This window comes from Mastomys coucha, unplaced genomic scaffold (genome assembly GCF_008632895.1).
Source record: "Mastomys coucha isolate ucsf_1 unplaced genomic scaffold, UCSF_Mcou_1 pScaffold6, whole genome shotgun sequence".
Lineage (NCBI taxonomy): Eukaryota > Metazoa > Chordata > Mammalia > Rodentia > Muridae > Mastomys > Mastomys coucha.
This window is the reverse complement of record NW_022196912.1, coordinates 3,885,841-3,908,302: the sequence shown is the minus strand read 5'-3', so window position 1 is coordinate 3,908,302 and position 22,462 is coordinate 3,885,841. Positions and strand designations below refer to the sequence as shown.

The 22,462-nt window shown below is 38.8% G+C and overlaps 1 protein-coding gene and 1 long non-coding RNA gene across 2 annotated transcripts; one reads left to right on the top strand and one right to left on the bottom strand.

Annotated features, from left to right (window-relative positions):
• Positions 1-2,477: 2,477 nt before the first annotated feature.
• LOC116080740 lies at positions 2,478-13,188 on the bottom strand. The gene is made up of 2 exons (XR_004114584.1): positions 12,993-13,188; positions 2,478-2,722 (listed from the first exon to the last, which is right to left on the bottom strand). It is a non-coding gene; the product is annotated as an uncharacterized LOC116080740 (long non-coding RNA).
• A 4,866-nt stretch (positions 13,189-18,054) lies between these two features.
• LOC116080895 (transmembrane protein 92-like) lies at positions 18,055-18,501 on the top strand. Its single transcript, XM_031357560.1, has one exon. The coding sequence runs from the start codon at positions 18,055-18,057 to the stop codon at positions 18,499-18,501; it is 447 nt and encodes a 148-aa protein (XP_031213420.1).
• Positions 18,502-22,462: the final 3,961 nt, after the last annotated feature.

The window sequence follows — 22,462 nt, the reverse complement described above, 5'->3', positions numbered from 1 at the left end:
AGATATGAAGCAGCCAAATGGAAATATACTTCATCTATTCCAGCAATGATAATGGTTGTCTCCTGCAGGATGTCAGAACACACGTTTAGGTGACTTTCCCCTCAACTTTCACTAAGCTCTTTCTAAGCTATGTCATTGATTCACCATGTCAGGGAGACATAGGGAAACTAGGGTAATCACTTGCTTATGGACTATGTAGCATTTTTAGACTATTCTAATTCAAACTCTTATTATTTCTAATTCTTAAAAACTTTTAAACTGTGATTGAAAATTGCAAATTGTACTATAGAAAAAAACATGATGTTCTCCTAGATGGCAATCTAGCAGAAATGTGCACAATAACACATAATATTGATCTTAGCTCTAAAAGAAGGCAAGAAGATGAGGAGGAAGGAGGTGGACTAGGTGGGAGATGAGCTGTAGGGAGAAGGGATTACAGAACATATTCCAATGTGACAATTTGGGCTTCATACCTACCCCTCCTCTCTTCTGCCCTTCACCCTCATGTCATCTGTTTTGGCACTGTTTTTGGCAAATGGTTTTTGGTTTATGATAATACCATGGATTAATAACACACTGCCTTGTGTTACATTGTTTATTAAAAGGAACATAACTCCACTTCTTAGTTACCTTGACAGTTTAGATAGTAACTTCTATTCATCTTAATCTCTTTGGGAATGAACAAATCTTTTGTCTTTTTTCCATCAGTAAATTAAGCAAATAATAGTGTTTGATTTGATGAGGTTCTTTGATGATGCCTATTCAACCACCTATAATGAGGGGTAGGTTTAGGGAAGAGATGGCTTAAAAGGCTGCCATTTCATTGGCATCTCTTATTTTATATTAGCCATATATACAAATCTTATATTCTACTTATAATAAAGTCACACTAACTTTTATTTCAAAGTTCTCAAAATATTTCAGAAACAGTTATGTACAAAAGATTGAAGAAGACATCTTTGCTTTGCTACTTCATGCTACCTTTAGTATAAACTCAGAGGTATTGGCAGAAGGTGACAGGTAATTATTTTGAGAGTTATGGACATAAAGTTGTGATGTTATAATAGTTAACCAAAAAGCTGGAGATACTAATTTTATTTCTCAAATTGTCTCACAATTTGTTGTTAAATCAGAAATACATGTAATTGAAGGAAATTTCTTCACAGAATCCCGGGAGAGTGCAAAGGAGAGGAATGACATACATACTTCATGCATTTATATATATTTTCCTGGATCCTTTTAGATAAAACCACCTGGAATCCCTTGTTTTCCCTACAGCTCATTTCCTCACCTAATCTGTCTTCTTCCCCTCCTCCTGGCTCATCTCCTTCCCTTCTTTTACAGTCCAGACAAATAATATGCGATATTGGACACATTCTTGCTAGGTTGCTACCTAGGAGAATGTGGTGGTTTTTCTGTAGTACAATTTGCAAATTTTAAGCACAGTTAAAAGGCTTTTAAGATTTTGAAAGAATAAGAGTTTGAATATATATAAATATACTATTTGTCCCACAAACATGCTATTTAGTTAAATAAAGATCTTATCATGGTCAAGCAGGGTGTTTGACATTTGGTTCCTCCTCCAGGAAGAACCAAGCAGGAGGAGGGTGTCTGTGTTTTGAAGTGAGTGAGCATGTTAAAACTCTGAACAAGTGAAAACAGACACAGTGACTTCTCCAGAATTTTTTCACTACCCTTAAATACTCCATTGATTTTCTTTAGAATCACAATTTATAAATTTTAATTTCAGGATACAGTGGAATTGAAATCAACTCACAAAATTTTATGCAGATTTTCTTTGAGAAAGTCTAATCATGTAATTCAGGCTGGCCTTTAAATTTCTATCCTCCATCTCCCATGAGTACTTGGGCTACAATTATGTTACCATGCCCTGAAAAGGCTCTTAAAAATTTTCATTTATTCTTTTAGAATTTTATGTGGTATCTTTTGACCTAGTCATTTCTATCAGCTCCTCCCAGATTTCCCCGTACATCCTTACTACACAACTTCATAGATCCTCCCCTCTCTCAAAATAAAACAACAGTAGTAACAAAGGAATAAAATAAAGCAAAACACCACCATCAACACCACCATGCAGTCATATTTGTGACTACTCCTGAGTGCGGGGCCTGCCCTGGGATGTGGCTGCTATCCCAAATGTCAGTCCATTGAAGAAAACTGGCTTTCCCTCAATCAACAGCAATGCCAAAAGGTTCTTGACTGGGGGGTGAATCACTGTGCCTATGTTCCCTCTCCTGGCAAGGTTCTAGGTTGGCTTGAGCCTGCACTGGACTTGAGCATGCTGTATAGTCTCTGTTAGTTCATACCTGCATCTGCCCTGTTGTGTCTGGAAATAGTTTCCTTGAAGTCATTCACCTTCTCTGAGTTTTATAATCTTTCCACCTCTTCCAACTCAGGTTAGAGATCATGTCCCTAACCTACGACTATTCTTCTAAAGAATCACAGTGATAAAATGATTCTGAATGACATATTGTTATTATCAATAGATTGGTGCATTGCTCAACCCTTACCAGAAAAGGTTGTTCTTACAGTAATTAGCAATTAACACAGGAACCAATAAATGCAAACAAAGAGAGGCTTAGGAGTGCTCAGGTTCAAGTGTGATGTCTGCATCACTTCCTGACTCTCAAGCATCTGGAATCTGTCCAGTAATATATGGACTTGCTCCTCTTCTTGTTGATGGAGAAACTTGCATTTCTTTCTATGATATAAGACAGACAAGGAGAAACATCAGTATTATTATGTCAGAATTTCATGCTCATTTTGACACATGATAAGGACAGACATCCTCAGGATAAGTGTGTCCACATAATATGAATTGTCATTGTAGATGTTACTGTCACAACCCTGAGAACTCCAGAAGCAACCAACCACAAACAAAAGTTAGTGATCACTCTAAAACCAGACCATAAAAGAAAATTGGGGGTGCTGAAAACATAAGGATGACTTTAGAAAAACATTCTCTATTTATTTAAATTACAAATAAAATGATGCATATAGGTAATTAATGAAATTTACCTCTCACAATAGTTTTTTATATTGTTTAAGTCACTGAAATTCCATCTTGGTACATGAAAAATTTTGAGCCCAAGTACATAGAGCCTCATATCCACCTAAGTGCTGAGAATAAAGACACAAATCTATACCAATCACAAAATTACTCTGCACACCAACATAGCTCCATTGCTTCCCATATTGCAGGCACCAATACTCAACTGTTGAAAGCACGCAAATCATATTATTCCTTATCTTCCAATCTCATAGTTTAGAGCGGGGATTGTCAGAAAAAGATGTTAGATGAATTAGGCCAAAGCTGGGAACTGTTATTTCCCAGGATAACTCTTTCTGTTGGCTTTCCAAAAGAATAAATTGATATTTGATTGGCAGAATGAAGCAGAGCTCATTACTCTCAGAAAGATGTCACTACCAAATAATGAGAAACAGATGTCATGATTCTAATTCACTCCAAATTGTTTTTTTCTTTTGTCCATCATCTGGCTTTTTTTCTTTCAAACTATGATCCTACGTTCATTTTCTTGCTAAGGAACCCACCAATACTTTGGCTCTCCAAGGCAAATTCTTCTTTACAAGGGACAGTTTCCATGTCTATCTTCATAACTCTTCCTTTGTGGTTCACTCTGATAGAATCTTGGATTTCCTTCAATGATCCAATCCATCTATACACACTACATCCACAGGGAGCATGACTATTGACTACTTTTCTGACATTCTATTCCTAACTTCCATATTTTTCCCTAGCTTAACCTATAGTTGCACAATGTCAGACTCCTACAATAAAAATAAATTTTAAATTCAGAGGATACTTATAGTAGATTATGGTGAATATATTTTAGTGAAAAGGGCTATTATAACAAAGATAGGTAGTGGGCACAAAGGAAAATCACAAAGGAACACTATCTTTCCTAAAATGGATGAAGGACATGGGTCCAGTATAGAAGATATGAAACCAGATTCAAAGAATTGCAGATGGACTTTACTAGGGCATCTATTTTAGTTAGGTGAAGACACAGCCCTGACAAAACCAAGTGAGGCTAACAGCTCTCAAAACACAAGAACAGAGGACATTAAAAGAGTTCCCATGAAGTTCCAATTCAGATATTTCATGAAAGCAAGTAAGCAAACAAGCAAACAAACAAACAAACAAAACCAATCTAACCTGCAGAGGGTGCCTTCTCTGACTGGCAAAAAAAGCTTAGTTGTAAGCACATTGGTCAACTCTTACTAGTAGATAAGCCAAAGTTTGTAGGAGGGTAGCTTCTGCTTATAGCCATTGTCCTTTTACACAGGGGCTGTAGCCAGTATTCTCTGGGTCTCTATTTATGCCCCAGGGTATAAAATCTTTATGACTCCCTCAGGATCCTATCCCACCATTCGGTCATGTTATTTCATTTGGGCAGTTTTCAGCTAGCTCACTGTCGTGGTTGGCTTGTGAGGGGAAAATCATGGAGAATATTGTAGAGAGATCGTTTAAAATATTTTGGGGCTACAGATAATTCAATCTGTTGAGATCATAAGACACATGTGAGCTGTAGAAGTTAAGTTTGGAGAATTTAGGCAGGAGCTAGATCATAAAATTATTCTTTTACCTGGCCAAGGAATTATTTTTGTGGACAATGGAAAACTGGACAATGGGAAACTTGGAATGCTTTGAGGTAAAGAGTAATTGATAAGATTTCATTGGGGGAAATCTTCTAGCATCTCTGTAGAAGCTGGATGGTAGAATGTGATCATGGGCATAAGGACCAAGAAGAAATGTATTACATCAATTTATGCTGAAATAAAATGGAATGTAGACAATGTGGCATCGGTAATGTGGAGGAAGAGAAACTGAAGATGAAGCAGAGGTACCATCAAACAAACAAACAAACCCAATCTAACCTGCAGAGGGTGCCTTCTCTGACTGGCAAATGGTAATGAGCTTAGTTGTAAGCACATTGGTCAACTCTTACTAGTAGATAAGCCAATCTAGGCCATCTAGGCTAAGCCATCTAGCCAATGCTAGGCTGGGGAGAACCTTGTGAAAGATGATTTATAGAAAGGTCCTAGAGCTTAGAGGAGAATCAGAAGAGAATAGAAAGAGACAACATTAAAGGAATGAATTGTTGTTTTAGTGCTTTTTCTATTGCTAATGATGACTTTTACCTTCCTGACTCTGACATTCTTCTAAAACACTACATTCATCACATCTATGTACTCCCAAAGTCCATCCCAGCACAAAGTTACAAATACAAATTACAGTATCACCCATGATACAAGTGTGAACTGCTACCTATGAAATCAAAGCAAGATACATATCTAAAATAGAGAATGATGGGGCTGGCTTGACATTTATATTCTCATTTTAAAAGCAGACAGACAAGTGTAGAGATTTATTGAGCCATGGTGAGTTTGAATCTGGAAGTGCAAATGTTAAATCTTAGAGCTCCCGGTCAGCATTTGTTGTGTGCTGGTATAGAGTTGAGCCCCAACTCTCCAGCAGCCCTATGGATTTGCTGCTTTCCATTCAGTCTATTGGTTATGCCTCTTCCAGACTGGTGCTGCCTGCCAGTAGTTTTCTAATTCTGGATCTCAGTGGCTGCCCTAACTCTATCAAGCATTGCCTCATCAGATGACCTTTCTGATAGTGACATCCTAAGAGACCTATCCCTGGACTCCTTAACTTTTCTTTGAGATTTTGCTGGAAGCTTACACAATCTCATATGTTGCCATTCTGTTTGGCTGTAGAATTAGTCATGTGAATCTAGGTCTGTCCTATGCTCAATATAGAGCAATGGCACAAGTCACTTCTGGGCTCACTCGAGAGATGTGCTGGGATCGAGGCTAACCTAGGAAGTAGTAGCTGGGGGAAAGTTTCCAAGATTTTCTGAAATGATTTTGCTCTTATAGTCCTTTGAATCTGTGATTAGAAGGTGCAAGGATGTATAAAATGTCCTTGGGAATTTGTTCACATTGTCTTTTTCATTAATACCTGGGTCTATTTTATCTATTATTGTTATTATTATTGTTATTATTATTGTTATTATTATTATTATTATTATTATTATTATTACTTTGTAATAAGCAGTTGTAAGACAAAAGCAACATGCCTATGATGGCACAAGTTATCACATGGTAAGAAAGTGAGCTCATGTGTTTATCTTTTGGACTCACAGCCCCATTCCCTTCCTCCTCCCCTTTCCTCCCTTCTGCCTACATTCTCGTCTTCATATTTATGCATCTGCTAGTGCTGGAACCCAGGCCTTACATATGCTAGTCAAATGCTATACCCCTTAGCTACTTCCTAACTACACTCTTTATTTTCTTACAAAGCCATCAGTAGTCAATCCGAGGAGTTCCACCTTGTTGACATTATTAATCTCAATCATCTTCTGAGGACTCCATCTGTAAACATCATATCCTGTTTTGACCTCATTCTCTAAAACAAATAAATAAACTAACAAATTAAAACTTTAGTCTTGAGAGAATAAAGAAGAAAGGAAGTTCAGAGGAGATACGACAGAGGAGATATGGGGAAAGTTGGAGAGGAAGTGGGGCCACTCTGGCTCCTTATACTTCACAATGGGCACATGTGTTTCAGAGGGAACAAACCCTAGTAATGGTCAGTAGTAAAGTGGAATTTGGAGGACAAATTTGTCCATTCAGCGTTAAAGCCACAAGAGTGTCATTGGTGAGCATTGGTGGAGTTCTTAATATTGCATTTGATGTTTAGACCTTAAGTCTCTTGAGACCAGAACTCAGAGGAAACTGTAATTCATGCAGAGTGAATTTGGGCACTTATGGGACCAAAATAGCCTTAAAGGCCACAGTAAACAGGCACCTCCTCCCAACAGAGACAGTGCTGAACAAAATTTCAGAAACCTAATTTTTCACTATTATTAAACTTGCTATTTAGAACAACTAGCCAAATCTTCAAGGTGCTAGTCTGGTTTGTGATGGATGCACTCAATTTACTCAATTAAACACATACACATATACACACACACTTTTGCCATCTGTGCTGGTGGGACAATCAGTGTTCTTTGAGAAATACTGTCAGTGTTCGCGTTGTTTGGGTATAATATGAGGGGTCAGCCAGTTGAATTCTCTTACCACAAGGAAATCTGCATCCAAAAACCCCTAACAATTTCTAAACTGAAGGTTTCTAATCAAATAAAAATAATAATGATTTTTTTACCAAAATTAAATGCAAACATGTAAAGTTCTGTGTATTCTATTACATAAGTAATTGTTGAATTAATAGGTAGATTTTAGAGTCCTGTGATGAAAAAAAAATGCCCTAAGAAATTTGCTTTTGACTTGATCACAGATAGATTAGTTTAGCCTAATGAGTTATTCTAAAATTCTATTTTACTATCAGGATTATTACCATGACCTTTATTATCTATAAAATATGAGGTACCAATATTAATCAATTTTGATTTCTGTTTTTTCCTTTTAAGTCAACATCTTGCTTATAGCCCAGGTTAGCCTCAAAATTGTAATCTTCTGGTTCAAGCTTTGTCAAACATTAAGTCTTAATATAGAGCACAAAGAAGTTTGACATAGCAATGGAGAATTTGAGGCTAGCCTGAGCTGTACAAGAAGAACCTATCTCTAAACAGTGGTAAGAACAACACAGATACTAATGAAGATGCAGGTATAGGGACTCTCCTTCATTTTTATTAGTCATCTTTCCTCTATGAACCTGTGAATAGTGTACGAATCTTTAACTTCTTCAGCTGCTACTAAATGGATGCATAATGTTGGTAAGATAAACTCGAGCTGGGAACCAGTGACTTCATTGTTGATTTGTGATGAGCAGATCCTTTGGGCTGAAATTGCTCATCTGTTTCAGAAGATGAGGAGCTTCACTTTTACAGGTGAATCAATGTGTGATGCCGGGGGATTGTTCATCTACTTATGGACATTCCTTGGGTCAAAGTGGATGCTGGGCAGCAGAAGTTCCTACGTTGGTGTGTACACCGTGTACACATAAACAGCTTGCACACACAGAAACATGGATCTATGCTTATGGTTAGGTGGAAAGGGAAAAAGAACACACAGAGCTCTGTCTATTTGAAGATGATTCCAAAACTAAAATTTCATAGTAGGGAATTCTTGAAAGAGCTACTTCCTGCCTATTGGATGCTAGGAAAATAGCTTGTGTCATTTATGTTTTTCAAATTGATCACTAAATTTCAAGTCCAAACATTTTATAAATGATTTTTTAAATGTGTTTTTCTTCAGTGATAATCTGATTGCTTTTAAGTCATGCCATGAGTCATACTAAAGATTACTGTTTTAAGGAACTGCCAAATAACTTTGCGGTGGACATTTAACTTTCCGGTGATATAAGATAGTTCCCCACACTCTAGCTTAGATAGGCTTGGAGATCCCCAACACTGGTGTTGCAGGCATAGGCCACCTTGCCTGGCTACATTTGGTTTTACTCACTGATGCTGGTTGAACATCAAATACTGTCCAGGCGATGCATTAACAAAAACATCACAGGAAGGAACATGGTATGATGCATTAACAAAAACATCACAGGAAGAGATGAGCCAGCAGCAGCCTTTCACTCATGCACTATTCCAGTTCTTCACTCTGATCCCATAAAACATCAACCTACATGTGTCCTGGGCAGGAACTTCTGTACTGTACACACACCATTTATAGGTCTCACTGTAAGAGAACCATATGCCATCAGCACAGCCAGACACATGAAGTGAGGTGGCTTTCTGGCAGCCAGAATTAATTCAATGAACATTTCAATAGCAGTGCAATGAGATTCTTCTTTCCATATAACATACTATTACAGAGTTATTATCTGACACCTAATGAACATTGACACTTGAAGACTATTTCTTGGCAGTGTTTTGGAAAAATGTGGTCTATTTACATTGAACTGGCAAGCAAATCCTTGGAATAATTAATAGCATACTTATGCTAACAGGCTTTATCTGAATTACTGAAGCCAAAATACACACAAAATTATTCAGTGCAGAACCTGACTTGGGACTCATCTTTCTCCCCTTAAAGCCAATAGTGATGATCTAGTTTAAATAGAATATCATTCCTCAGCATAGTGAATTAATATTTTTAATTTGAATTTTATTGGTGTTATATCTTAGTTATTAAGTGCTTTTAATGTATGTTTTGCTTTGGTTTAGTGACTCTTATAGCTAACATTAAGCAATGCTGGAGGCTTACAAGTACTTTTCTTTTGAAAATAGACCTATAAATCATACAATTTTGTTAGGCACTGATGGAAAGATATCAAGAGATGTCTTGATTTGAACTCTGGTTGTCCTAACTCTCACCAGAGTACAAATGTGAATGTTGATGCTTAAACACTGTTTAAACTTGAAACAGTTGTTTAACTGAGCTGTGCAATAATTACCCCAATCTGCTGAACGCATCACCACTATCATCAGAGTTGCCATCATTCTCACCATCACTTCCACCACAATCATAATCATAATACCTACATCATGGGGCCATTGTGGATAACTGGTTTTAAGTAGAAGGATCTTGCTACATAGTAAATAACTGGCATAAGCAAATCATCATTATCACCTTTTTCCCAGTTTCTTTTTTTCTTTTTGAGATTATATTATAATTATATCATTTCTCTCTTCCTCCTTTTCTCCCCCGTAACCCAACTTCTCAGGACTATTGAGGTCATGGACCTTGGAGGAGAGCCTACAATGACCATTTTACTAGACCAGCATAATACCTACTTAACATTCTAAACACTTGTTCTTACCTCCAGAGATAAGTGTAGCTCTCATCCCTCATTAAGGAATCTTTTCTTTACAACAGAGAGCACTATGTGTAGAGGAGCTCATGAGCTGCCCTTGTCTCTGAGTAACTGAAAGAGCCCATTTGCTAAGACCTCATTGCCTGGAGGTCTTACCCTTTCCTTGTAACATGGACTGCCTTAGAGTTGGAAAGTGGTCATTTAGTCCTTAAAGTCTTTTTCTAGAATTGTCTTGACATGGATGTCAGCATGATTCTCTTTCGATTGCCCATTGCATTTGTCCTTTCATATAACTTTCCTGGTCTTGGCTCTTAATTTTCCCTAGAATATTCTGTCGCCTCAGGTCTCTTCGAAGAAGATTCTAGCTAATTTTACTGTGTTGCCTGGATCCTTATGTTTGTTCTTCTGATCCTCAAAAGGGTAAATCAGAGGCTTTCTGAGGAAGATGGGTGGCAGGTGGACTTCAAAGACTTAATTGACTTCTGCCATTGTTTTTTGTTGTTGTTGTTTGTTTGTTTGTTTGTTTGTTTTTGTTTTGTTTTGGTTTTTCAAGACAGGGTTTCTCTGTGTAGCCCTGGCTGTCCTGGAACTCACTCTGTAGACCAGGCTGGCCTCTGGCTCAGAAATCCACCTGCCTCTGCCTCCCAAGTGCTGGGATTAAAGGCGTGTGCCACCACTGCCCAGTGAATTCTGCCATTGTTACACCCCATTAATGCCTGAAGTATTGCTGAAATATGCTCAGAGTTATGTCACAGAACCAGCAAAATAGCTTCATCTGATGCTCCACTGGGGTTACCTTGACCCTTGAACCTCTCCCGTGGTTGTTGGATCTCAAGCTTTTCACATTTTGTTCGAGTGCCCCAGAACTGCTACCCAGAAGATGAAGGAGGCAGAGAGGGGACTGGGAGGCAGAAACTTTAATGGACACAGGTGCCCTGGAAGGAAAAAGACAGAAACCTGGAAAGATAACATAACAGGAGATGAAGAGAAAGGGTAGGCAGTTTCAGCTTGCAGCACACACAGAATGTTCTCTGTGCGAATATTTCTTTTAAAATACCGTTTGGAAAGCTACTTGAACTCCTACTGAAAGCCAGTCTAATTCCTTATCATGCGGTTCATGGTAAGAGTTACTGATCCAGTTCCAGGTTGTATTAGCATGTAGTACATATAAGCTCCCCTCTCCAAACCCACAAACCCCTCTAGACAGATTTTTCTCCCTTCTTCTTTTTCCTGGAGCATCTCAAAAGTTTTTCTGGGATCCCAGGGAACATGAATTATTCACTATACACATCACATAGTTTCAAAGAATACCTTTAAAAGCAGAACTATTGAAATCCTCCAGTGCTCTGCTACTGTCTTCATTTTCATTCATGGTCAGGCATCTTGTAGAATCACCACACACTTTTCTTCCTCACCATCCTTTTGTTCATCTGGTTCCACTGCCAAGCCCACCTCCTCTCCTGCCCACAGTGGACCATAGGCTCCTCCTTTTTTGACTTGTGCAAGCACAGCCCCCAGATGTGTTTTGTACTGTGCATCACTTTCAGTTTTAAACATTTCCACCAGCGCACAAGGAGGCTAATAGTGGAGCCTCAGTTTTTTTCTTGTTGAAAGGACGTCAAGGGCAATCTAGCAGCATGGCTAAGCTTCAGTTGCAGCAACACCAAGCATGAAGAGAGAACACTTAAGTAGTGCTGTAAAGAACATGCCTCATGAATGGCAGTTGCATTTTTAATATCTATATTTGACATGAAAGGCACCTGATAACTTCTGCTTGCAAGAAAAAAAAAAAGGGACAGCAGTAACTTGAAAAGGAACAATGACGACATCACTTCTCATGAGTGTTTGGTGAGGACTTAAATTTCACTTCCCATCAGACTTTCATTTAAATCCTTTATAGGCTGTTTCCTAAGCAAGTGGATTTGGTTTATGTATTTCATCAGTGACTCATTTTTGTCTAACTGTTTTAACCTGATGCTAACAGTCATTGTTCATCTATCCCATGCTTTCTCTGTAGCTAGTAGATAAATTTTGAAAAAAACTTTGAAAAGGGAAGAAATAAGTGACTATAGGCAAGGAACTCTGATGTTTTCCAGACTAGTCTTTTAACTGTCCCCAAATTTTATTATGGAGACTCTAACATGTAATGAACCATAAATAAAAAATGTGACTTATGACTCCGAATGCTAAAAAGATTACCTATGATAGTGCCAGTATGGACTGTCAAAATGCTACTGACAAATGCTAGCGCAGATGTGGGATAAAGAGAAATCCTTTTGCATTGTTTGTGGGAGGGTGAACTGATGCAGCCACTATGAAAATCAATATGCAGGTGTCTCACAAAACCAAAATGAGAGAAGTACCACACAGTCCAGCTACAGAATGTGCAGACATAACAAGACTCTAAGTGGCATAACACAGAGATATGTGTGCATCCATGTTGATTGCACCACTGTTCATACGACCCAGGACAAGTCTCTATACACATCAAGAGATAAATGAATAATGAAACATGGGTATGTGTACACAATGGCCATGAAGAACGAATTATGTCATTTGTGGAAAAAAACATGCAAAACTGGAGATAAGTATGTTAAGTGATCAAAACAGTTTCTCTTATCTGCTGAATATGTGCAACACACATGAATATTTGTGCATATGTGTGCATGTAACATGAAGGTAGATGGAGCATTGTGAGTAAGGAGGAAAAGGTCATAGGGGAACGTAAGTGACAGAAGAAGAAGGTAATGTGTGGGAAAAAGACCAAATGCCAGGGTTTTTATCACATGTGGTGTCTAGCTTTAACTTTATACATATACAAATATGTGCATACTATTTGAAAGCAGAGGGAGGCTACTTGACAGAAGGAAGGGTACTAGAGTGGAAAAAAGAGAAGGGTACCATATGTGGAGAAAAATTACCAGCTTACCATGAGATAAACGCACGCACACACACACACACACACACATACACGGAGAGGGGTGGAGGACTGTGAGGAGGTCATAATAAAAGGTTTTGTGATTAAATTTAAAAATTGAGACTAAGAATAAAAATTTTTAAATACATTTAACAATGGAAACTTACTAAACTATTCAAAGCTTCTGTAAGCTAACTTCCTCTCAGTTCTCCTGTGATCCCGGGCAGGTAAGCTCTACCTCAGAGTGATTTCCCTTTCTTGTTTTCCCCACAGTGTTACCACATCTGTCCACACCTTAAATGGAGACAGTTAGTTCTCTCCTCCTGAGCACTGTGGAAATGCTGCTGCATTCCCCATGTTTCTGTGAGAGTTGCTTTTCTGTTCCTCGTTTCTTCCTAGGATTTGTCCTTGAGATTTGTTACTGCCATTCCTTCACGGTAGTTGCTGCATACATTTCCATCATGTGAGCAATCTCTAATGGGCATTTTGATTATTCCTGTTAAGAAAATTATCATTGTGAATATAAGCATCGTTTTACTTATTTCCCGTGAGTCCTAAACTAGATTACATGCCATGGTAACCAGTAATTTGGATGTTCATAACTTGAACTACCACTAGACTAAATCAGTAAGTTCTGTATCAACTTAGTAGTGAACTTAATACTAAGCTTAGTACTGAAATATAAAATATCTAGTTAATAATTTTCATAAGGATTGCATGTTTAAATAATACCTTGGTTACATTGGGTTAAATAAAAATGTTGAGTATTAGTAAGAGCAGTTTTTATTTATATGCTATTTTGAATGTGGATATTAGAAAATTATAACTTACATATGCATCTTGCATTAAACATTTTGAGCTTTTTTGGGTATAGTGAATGTATAGAAGTCTGGTGCCTGGGATTTCACTTACAAGCAGTGTAAGATGACAGTATCAGGGCTTCCCGTCAGTTGTAATAATTCTAATGGGTGTTAATGCTTATTGTCTCATATTCTGGTTCTATTTTTTTTAATTTGTCATATTGCTGGTCATGAATTATAGCTCATTATCTTAACTTGTAACTCTTTGCTTAGGAGTTATAGTGAATATTTTCTTGCTATTTACTTTTCTTTGAATGATCCTCGGTATTTTATCTGATTTTAGGTAAATTTGCTTCTCACTTGAATTGCTGAAGGTGTTTAAAACTATAGTTGTTGTGTTTATCTAACACTTTCCCTCTTCTATTTTCATCTTCTTCCTGGAATATTTTTATGAGCAGAAGCCTTCAAATATTAACATAGTCATTTATGATTTTCAATCCACTAAAATATTTTCCTTTTGTGGTTAGCCTTTGCTTTTTTACCCTAAAGTCACAGAGATGCATTTCAAAGTTTGCTTTTTCTATTTAACTCTGCAATATATTAGAAATTGCTTTGCATGTGTGCTTTGGCCTCAGAGGTATAATTTCAGTTTTTCTATATGGACAAGCAATTTTTCCAACTTCATTTATTAAACAGCCCATTTCCCCCATGGTAAACTTCACCCATCAGAGTAATAAGCTGCGTTCATGGAAGATTTTGTTTCTGGGTTCTATTCTCTGGTGTTGAGTTTATTTAGCATTGGATGAGTTCTTATTGTTGTACTTATTACAGTTCATGATAAATCTCTTCTAGTAGAGCAAGGCCTTCTTCTTTAAAAGTGAGTGCCTCTAGAGCTAGTGAGAGGGCTCTCTCTACATGGGAAGTGCTTACCTTCAAGTCTGGCTACGTTGTCTCTGGGACTCACATGGTGAAAGAAAAGAATAAACTCTCACAACATTCAGTCAAATAGCAACAGCCTCGAGTTCCTTTCATCTGGTTTTGTAGCATTCAAAATCTATACTGTACATGCACACAAACACAAACACACGCACACACACACACATACACACACACACACACACACATACACACACACACACACACACACACCTGATTCTTTTGGCCTTGATTTCACAATTAATTAACTAGTTGAAACATTTAAAGAATACTAGGAAACTGGCTACAATTACATTCAGAGTAGAGTCTAATTTCACACTATTTTATATGCTTTCATTATTTATATTCTCATCCAAGATCAGTGTTTATTGATGAACTCAAAGTTCATTTGGTTATTTTCTAATGTCTTCAAATTAAGTTTTAAGTTTTATTTTGTGAAATGACTTAGTCATATTTTTGTGTGTTCTAAGTAAAATACAAATTTATGTGAAGTATATGTTACATTTTTCCTGTAAACACAAGACTGTCTTTAAAATTGCATTTAAGGACTACTTTGGGTATGCAGAAATATAGTCAATTGTATATTAATGTTTTGTTTAGTTGCATTTCACAGGTCTTTTTAATGGTGATAATTTTGTCTCTAGAATCCTTTTGATATTCATTTATATAGCAATACAATTATGCAATGATATTTCTGTCTTCTATGCCAATTCTAATAAAGCTTTATTTTTTTCATACTTACCGTGATGGCAAAAGTATCCAATAAATACCCAATTGGAATATTAAATAAGTCTTCTTGAAAATTTTTTGAAGAAATAGCTCTCACATTTGAGTATTTAGTGGGTCATGTTTTAGATTTTGGAGGCTATACAATTTGTTGAAAGAATCTCTAGTTTGTTGCTAGTTGGTTCCATTTTTTTGTTTGTTTGTTTTGCTTTGTTTTGTTTTTTTGAGACAGGGTTTCTCTGTGTAGCCCTGGCTGTCCTGAAACTCACTCTGTAGACCAGGCTGACCTCAAACTCAGAAATCTGCCTGTCTCTGCCTCCCAAGTGCTGGGATTAAAGGTGTGAGCCACCACCGCCCGGCTGGTTCCATTTCTTTATTATGAGTCGATATTGAATTGTTTCAAATCCTTTCCCTCATCCTTTGTGACTGTTTGATTTTGCATTTCAATGTCAGTTGGTAAATATCATAATAGATTTTTTAAATGCCATATATTTTATGGATTGTTAAAATATATCCAGTCTAATCATTCTCTGACCTGCATATCAAATGCTGCTTACTGTAGTTGTTTCCTTTGTGGTAGTTTTTGCATCACTGTCCTCTGTTTTAGTCCTTTTCCACTTGCCTTTCCAAATGCACATGCCATTAATTTTCCTTCTCACACCTGCTCACTCCTTCAGTCAGCATCAGCTTTCTCCCTAGCTTCAGTATTAGTTGAGCTACAGAAGATCTTTATTCCCTTATTTGCCAGATATTATGTCATAATACATATAAATACTTTATAATAAGTACCTGTCTGATAATATGTCTTATAATAAGACTGTCTGAGAGATATCAGATAACATATTCAATAGAAAAAGAGAAGCCAGGATAAACACTTTGTCTGTGTTTCTTTGGTCCTGGTCTCATAGGGATCAGATAAGATGCTTAGCATGTTCTCTGTGTCCCTGTTGTGCTCACCTCTTAGGTATCAGGAAGCTCCAGTCTCTGCTTAGTGATCCCCTCTGTGTTTTATCATGTTGTATGACATAATATCTGGAGTTAAATAGTGCCCTTACAGTTCTTGATTTCAAATATGTCTATTGAAATGCTCTAGCCATCATTGCTGTGGGTGGACCATCAGGGATGGTTCTTTTTTTCTTCTCTATTCAGGAGCTGTACAGTCTACTTCATTTTAACTCATATGTGTATGTGCTTGGATCCTTGTTTTAGTCATTCAAAGAGATATAGTCTAACATGAAAATATATGATGAACCCTAAAAGATGGTGTTAAAAAAATCAGAAGATTAACCAATAAACAAGAAACATAGTCAGATCACTCTGCGTTCATTGATGAAGGCAGGGAAGTGGCCATAGTCTTATTATAAAGTACCTGAGACCTGTGTCCATTCATAGAGGAAAAGTTTTTAGAAATCTTTGCTATCAGGTAGAAACAACAAAAATGAAGAAGTATTAGTTAGCTTGTTCAAGCTCTTTACAAAGACTTCAATAGAAAGTAGATCTGTGCCTCATTCACTGAACACCTCAACAGAACACTTCTAATAGATGCAATTAAAAGCATCACTGACTTACAACTCTATCCAGGTGATAATTGTGCATTAGATATCCAATTTAGTAGAGTGCAAAGGGCTGTAAAGGTTCCCTATTGTGTCTAGGAGTCTGGCTTAGTGGCAGAGGGCTTACCTAGCATGCAAGAGACCTTGAGTTTGATTCCTAGAAGCATGTAAATAACGAAAATAAGTTTTGAAAGACACAGGACATATTTGGACAGTCTTCTGCTAGGCATGGTATTACATGTCTATGGTCTTAGATTGTAAAAAAGCTGGGGTATTGGAATCAAAACTTCAAGGTCAGTTTGGCTTGAGATTTCAACGTTAGGGCAGTTTTCAATCTCTTCAAACCTGTATTATTTTTCCCTTTTCTCATTTTTCCAGTAGCTTCGTTCATTTCTACAATTACTTGGAAACACTCAATGTATATTTGGTGTCTTAATTATTTGCAGTTTTTATCCAATTTTCTTTTATTCTTTGTCTTTACTGTGCTTTGGGAAATCGCTGTCAGTAGAAGAAAATATAATCAGAGACAAGTGGATTTGATTAACAGGTGCACAGGGAAATGATCAAGTGTAAAGTCATTGGTTTACTTCTTGGTGGTCCCAGAGCTATCCTTGTTACATTGCCTGTATGTTTGATGGGAGCCTATCCATTTAAATGGGAGAAAGAGGTCTTTTACTGTAAGTTCATATTGTGCTATAAATATAGATATAGATGAAGATATAGATGTAGATATAGATATAGACACACAAATAATCTCAAAAAAAACTAAAACAGACATGAGGTACATTAGAGTTTAGAAGTGATTTGTTTCAGGTTAATAACATCAGCATTAGTTGTGTTACAAATGTGGAATTGGGGTCTGGAGAGATGGCTCAGCTCTTAAGAGCACTGACTGCTCTTCCAGAGGTCCTGAGTTCAAATCCCTGTAACCACATAGTGGCTTACAACCATCTGTAATGAGATCTTATGCCCCCTTCTGGTGTGTCTGAGGACAGCTACAGTGTACTTACATAGAATAAATAAATTTTTAAAAAGATTCAATCTTCAAAAATATTAAAAAATAAGAATGTGAGATCGCTCTGCTCCATCCAACTTACAAGGTTGGCAAGTCAATCTCTTCTGACCTCCCAATTCCCAAATCCTCAAACTCAAGCAAGGCCAGCTCCTCTCCACTTCCCTTCCCTGAGCTCTTGTTCAGCTTGAAGCCCTGGTCCAGCCAACTCCTCCCTGTTAACTCTGCCCATGACCTGAGGCTGAGCCCCATAGGTGGAGAGAAGTTGGAAAGGACTTGTCTTCTACCTCTGTCCTTACACACAGAAGCTCAGTGGCCCCCTTGCCAGGATGCAGAACGCCTGGGTCCCTGGCACACTCCCCTTGATCTTTGGCCTGTTTTCTAGTCTCCAAGGAGTAAGCACGAAGGAGGCTATAAACACTCCTGTTGCTGAAACCCCAGCTCCTTTCAGCTTACTCAACCTCGAGAGCTGCAGGATCCTGTTTGTCATCTTCTTGGCCATGGTACCCCTCTTGTGCATCTGGGGCCTAGTGAGGTGCTTCTGTCCCAGTTGCAGAGAACTTCAGCATGACTTCAGAACAGCAGATCATCACATACCTCCAGAACCACCCTCCATTGCTCCCCTAGAGAGCATTTGGGTCACCTCCTTGGGTCCCCCACCATCCTACAGTCAGGTTGTTCTGAACTCAACTCCTACAGAACCACCTCCTCCCTACAGCCTCAGGCCTAAGGGCCCTGCTGACCAGATGGGAGGGCATGCCTATGCAACCCTTTGAGCTACCTGACATACAAACCTCCTGGATCAAGCCCCTGACCCTGGAATGACTGCCTATCACATCATGTCTCTTGTCCTTTGAATTAATTTATTGTTTTTATACATTGACTTCCCCTCCCCTTTTGTTATGAGAGCTAAGCTGCATCCATAATCTCTGTCCCACACGAAAGGCTGTTGACATTTTTAGAATTGGGGGTACCTATAGTGGATGTAGACAGATCATGGCTAGTGGAGAGCCAATCTTGACTGGATAGCTCACTCTGCCATCCTACAGAAGCACATCTGAGCCTGGAAGAGATTGAAGACTGAGCTGCACAGACTCTGAGCCATCTTCCAACCACACCTGCGCAGAGAGGACCTCCCTGTACCTCTATAGCAATGCAGAGACACAGGCACTGAGATTCCCCAGCTGGCTGCTAAGTGGGGATGGAGACAAGGTCAGAGGCTAAGGAAACACTGGCAGCTGCTTCCAGTGATGACTGACTGCACTGACCACCTGCTGGGAGGGTGGAGCATCCAAGCTGGGAATGAAAGCTTAGACCTCCAGCTTCCTGGGGCCTCGGGGACACTAAAGAAATGCACTGGAAAGCTCCCACAATCCTGTTCTAGTCCTGGGACCTGCTTTTCTGGAAGACCAGAACTTGATGAAGCATGGGACTCTTAGGGGAGATACAAGCCAGAATACAGCCTTTTTGGACAAGATAGGGTGGGGAGAAAGCCTCGAGGAGAAGCAGCCTTGGTTAGGCTACTGTGGAGTGAGGACATGGAATACTTACTTCCACATTCCTCTCCTGGAATCCCTTGGGGAGAGGAGGCAGATCCTTGCTCCTCCTCCTGCTGAGCCTGGGTTCTAGGCTCTACAGGCCAACCCAGCCCAAAGTTGACTCCTGAAGGAAAGAAGGTTTTGTCCTGTGGCAGAGGGACTAAGGACAGCTTGGAGGTTGGACTGTTCTGAGAGGATCTGAGGAGTGAAGATAGTTCCTGGTACCCATCCCTTAGCACCTTACCCCTGTTTTGATGGTGTGCTGCAGAGGGCTGAAGGCCAATGTGCAGGCAGGGCAGGTGTGGCTGTCCTGGACTCCCTCTGGAGACCAGGCTGGCTTCACATTCAGGACCCTCAAGAATACTCATCCCTGGGCCACCCTAGAAGATGGCAGGACAGGGATTCCAGCTAGATTCAGGCTCTGAGAACTGGGCTTTTCCCTGTAGGAGGAGGTCACCTCAGCCTGCATGTCACCTACCTGACATTGAAGATGGTATGGGGATTTTAATTCAGTTGTATGGCTGCTTTCCTGAAGTTCAGTGGCTGAAATATTTTATTATATTTAAGATGTGCATCTATGTTCTGTGAGGGTATCAAATATTTTATTATATTTAAAATGTGCATTGGTGTTTTGTGAAGGTGTGAGATCCTAGAAATGGCATTCCAGATGGTTATGAGCTGCCATGTGGGTGTTGGGAATTGAATCCAGGTCCTAAAGAACAGCCAGTGTTCTTAACCACTGAGCCATCTCTCCAGTCCCCTAGTGATTCTATTCCCAGTCAGTATAGTCACTGCTGTGGGTGAGAGTGGAGAGATGTCACCTTCTCAGAAGTGATCTTGCACTGTCCCTCCCACCAATATTTATAAAGCCACTGCTCTACTATTCCTGTCCTGGTTATCCAGGATGAGACCAGGTGCAGTGCCACTTCTAAGGACAAGCTTGCAGAGAGACCCACACACCAAAGCTCACAAAGATGCAGATGTGCATCTTCTGGTGCACTGGACCAGGTAGGGTGTGAAACAATGGTCCACATCCATTGACCTATGGGAGCTTGTTCTGTAAGACATGCACCCACACTGAAGACCCATCCCCTGAGGATGAGGGATCTGTCCTGCCAACCTACATTGTGTCTGTCTTATTGAGAGATAAGACAACTTTTGTATAATAAATTTAATTGTTACATTTAAAAAAAATAAGAATGTGGAATTACACAAGTACCTTGGGGGAGGGTGCATTTGGAGTCATTGCCTGTTAGGCTAGATCTTGATATTACAGATCAATCCACAGACTAAACAGGTCTTTTGAGGACTTGAAAGAAAATTGTAGGGACATTGGAAGGTTTTTGTTTGATATATCAGGAGATCTTATAAATGGAAATGTTCAATTATCAAGTGGCATTGCCTACAGCTATAGAAGAAACAGTATTCATTTCTGTCCTTAGCACAATTCTTGGTCCTGTGGAGCATTTTATTTGTCATGAAATCTTCTGATCTACTGAAGCTCATTCATTCATTCATTTATTAATGGGTCTGGTATGCAAAGATTCACTTAGTACTTCTTGTGTACTAGTAAAACAAGAAGCTAGACATTTTTGTCAGCTCAGTTTCTAAGACATGATCTGTTGATAATTCAGCCTCCTTATCACTGTTGACTTTTAAACACATGGAGGGGCCCTGGCTATGTGAAAGAGCCACAAAAACCAAGAGACAAACCCAGCAATGTAAACTAAGTGTCTATAGTGCAACTTTGAAATAGTATGGCATGCCCTCAATCTTCTGGGGAGCTCACAGATGCCTGGAAACACTGTAAGGCTTATCAGTTGGGATCACAGTGAATTATCAGGACACCCACAGCTGAGATTCCTTACACCGGACTTCCATTTGCATTTTCTCTCTTTCATACAAGTCAGGCCAGAGGGAATGATATATTCAAATATTTGGGCAAAGTCAAAGCCACAGAAGACTCTTTGAATAGACAGAGATGCCTATTTGGTTCTGAATAGAATTGGTCTACTGTTTGTTGCTGAAATTCTGTCGATGCATGCCCTGTGTTCTTGTACACTTGCTATATGCCAATTAAATTTGTTAAGTGAATTTTCAAATTTACACTTTCTTTGTTAGTTTGCTCATTTTCTAGTTTTTATTCTTCATGGTATACAGTAATGTGTATGCCCAACAAAGCCAGACAAGGCTGATAGCTAAGATGAGGAAACTCAAATATGGATCCTGTTTGGCAATTGTGTAGTGACATGAGTCATACAAAGGCTCTAAATAGCATTTTCCTTAGTTGTAGAATGTGGATTATATCTGCATCTCATAATTACTAGAGGAACTTGCAACAGGAGTGAAATAAATACCCACGAACCCAGGGTGGCATAAATAAATTATCAAATAAGCAAATAGAATAAGAAATAGAGTGGAGGAAGTCTAAATAATAAATGTAGACTGAATTAGATGAACGGAATTACCATTAGAAAGTTGCCACAATATAGCTGTTGCTGAGATGGGAGGTGCATTTTGCTCACTACTCTGCTAATGCTTGGGGGACAGGAGTTAGTGGAAGAAGTAGTCAAGACTGACCTGGAAGAGAATGGAATAGGCCTCACATCTCAAGTCTCCATCTTCAAGGAGTCAGAGAATGTGAAAGTCTTTGTATTGGACGTAGGGGTTTAATAGTGAAACAGAAAGCAGGAACCCCCTAAGCTGGATGAGGGCTTGCTCTTCAAATTACTTCTCCTCTTCTTGGAAGTGGAGTTAGATCTCCTATAAGGCCAAGACTTTGTATTTTCTTGCTAGACAAACCAATTCATATGGACTTGAACAGAAAAGAGGGAATTGTGAGCCATTATGTATTAATGATGGACCCTTAAGTGAATAAGGAAGGAGAAATCAATGTAGAAATAATGCTCCTGATTGCCTGTACTGTTTCTCTTCCACCAAAATAAACAACTTAACCACTTTGCTTTCTATTCTAAACAATTTCTGTATGTTCCTACTAATTGTGTAAATTGGTTTCTGTAGATATTGAGACATTCCCCACTGACGCTGGTAGGATCTGAAGAGGGGTAAGAGTATCACTAGTGGTCAAATCACACCTACACTTCATGAACTGAAACTTAAGGAAGTATTTCTCTTTAGCTAACAGGATTACAGAGAGGTAGGTGGTTACTAGATAGGGGTGGGGATGGGGGTTGGGAGG

What these genes read in the sequence shown, in the direction of transcription:
- LOC116080895 (XM_031357560.1), top strand. Translation starts at nt 18,055, where the DNA reads ATGCAGAACGCCTGGGTCCCTGGCACACTCCCCTTGATCTTTGGCCTG.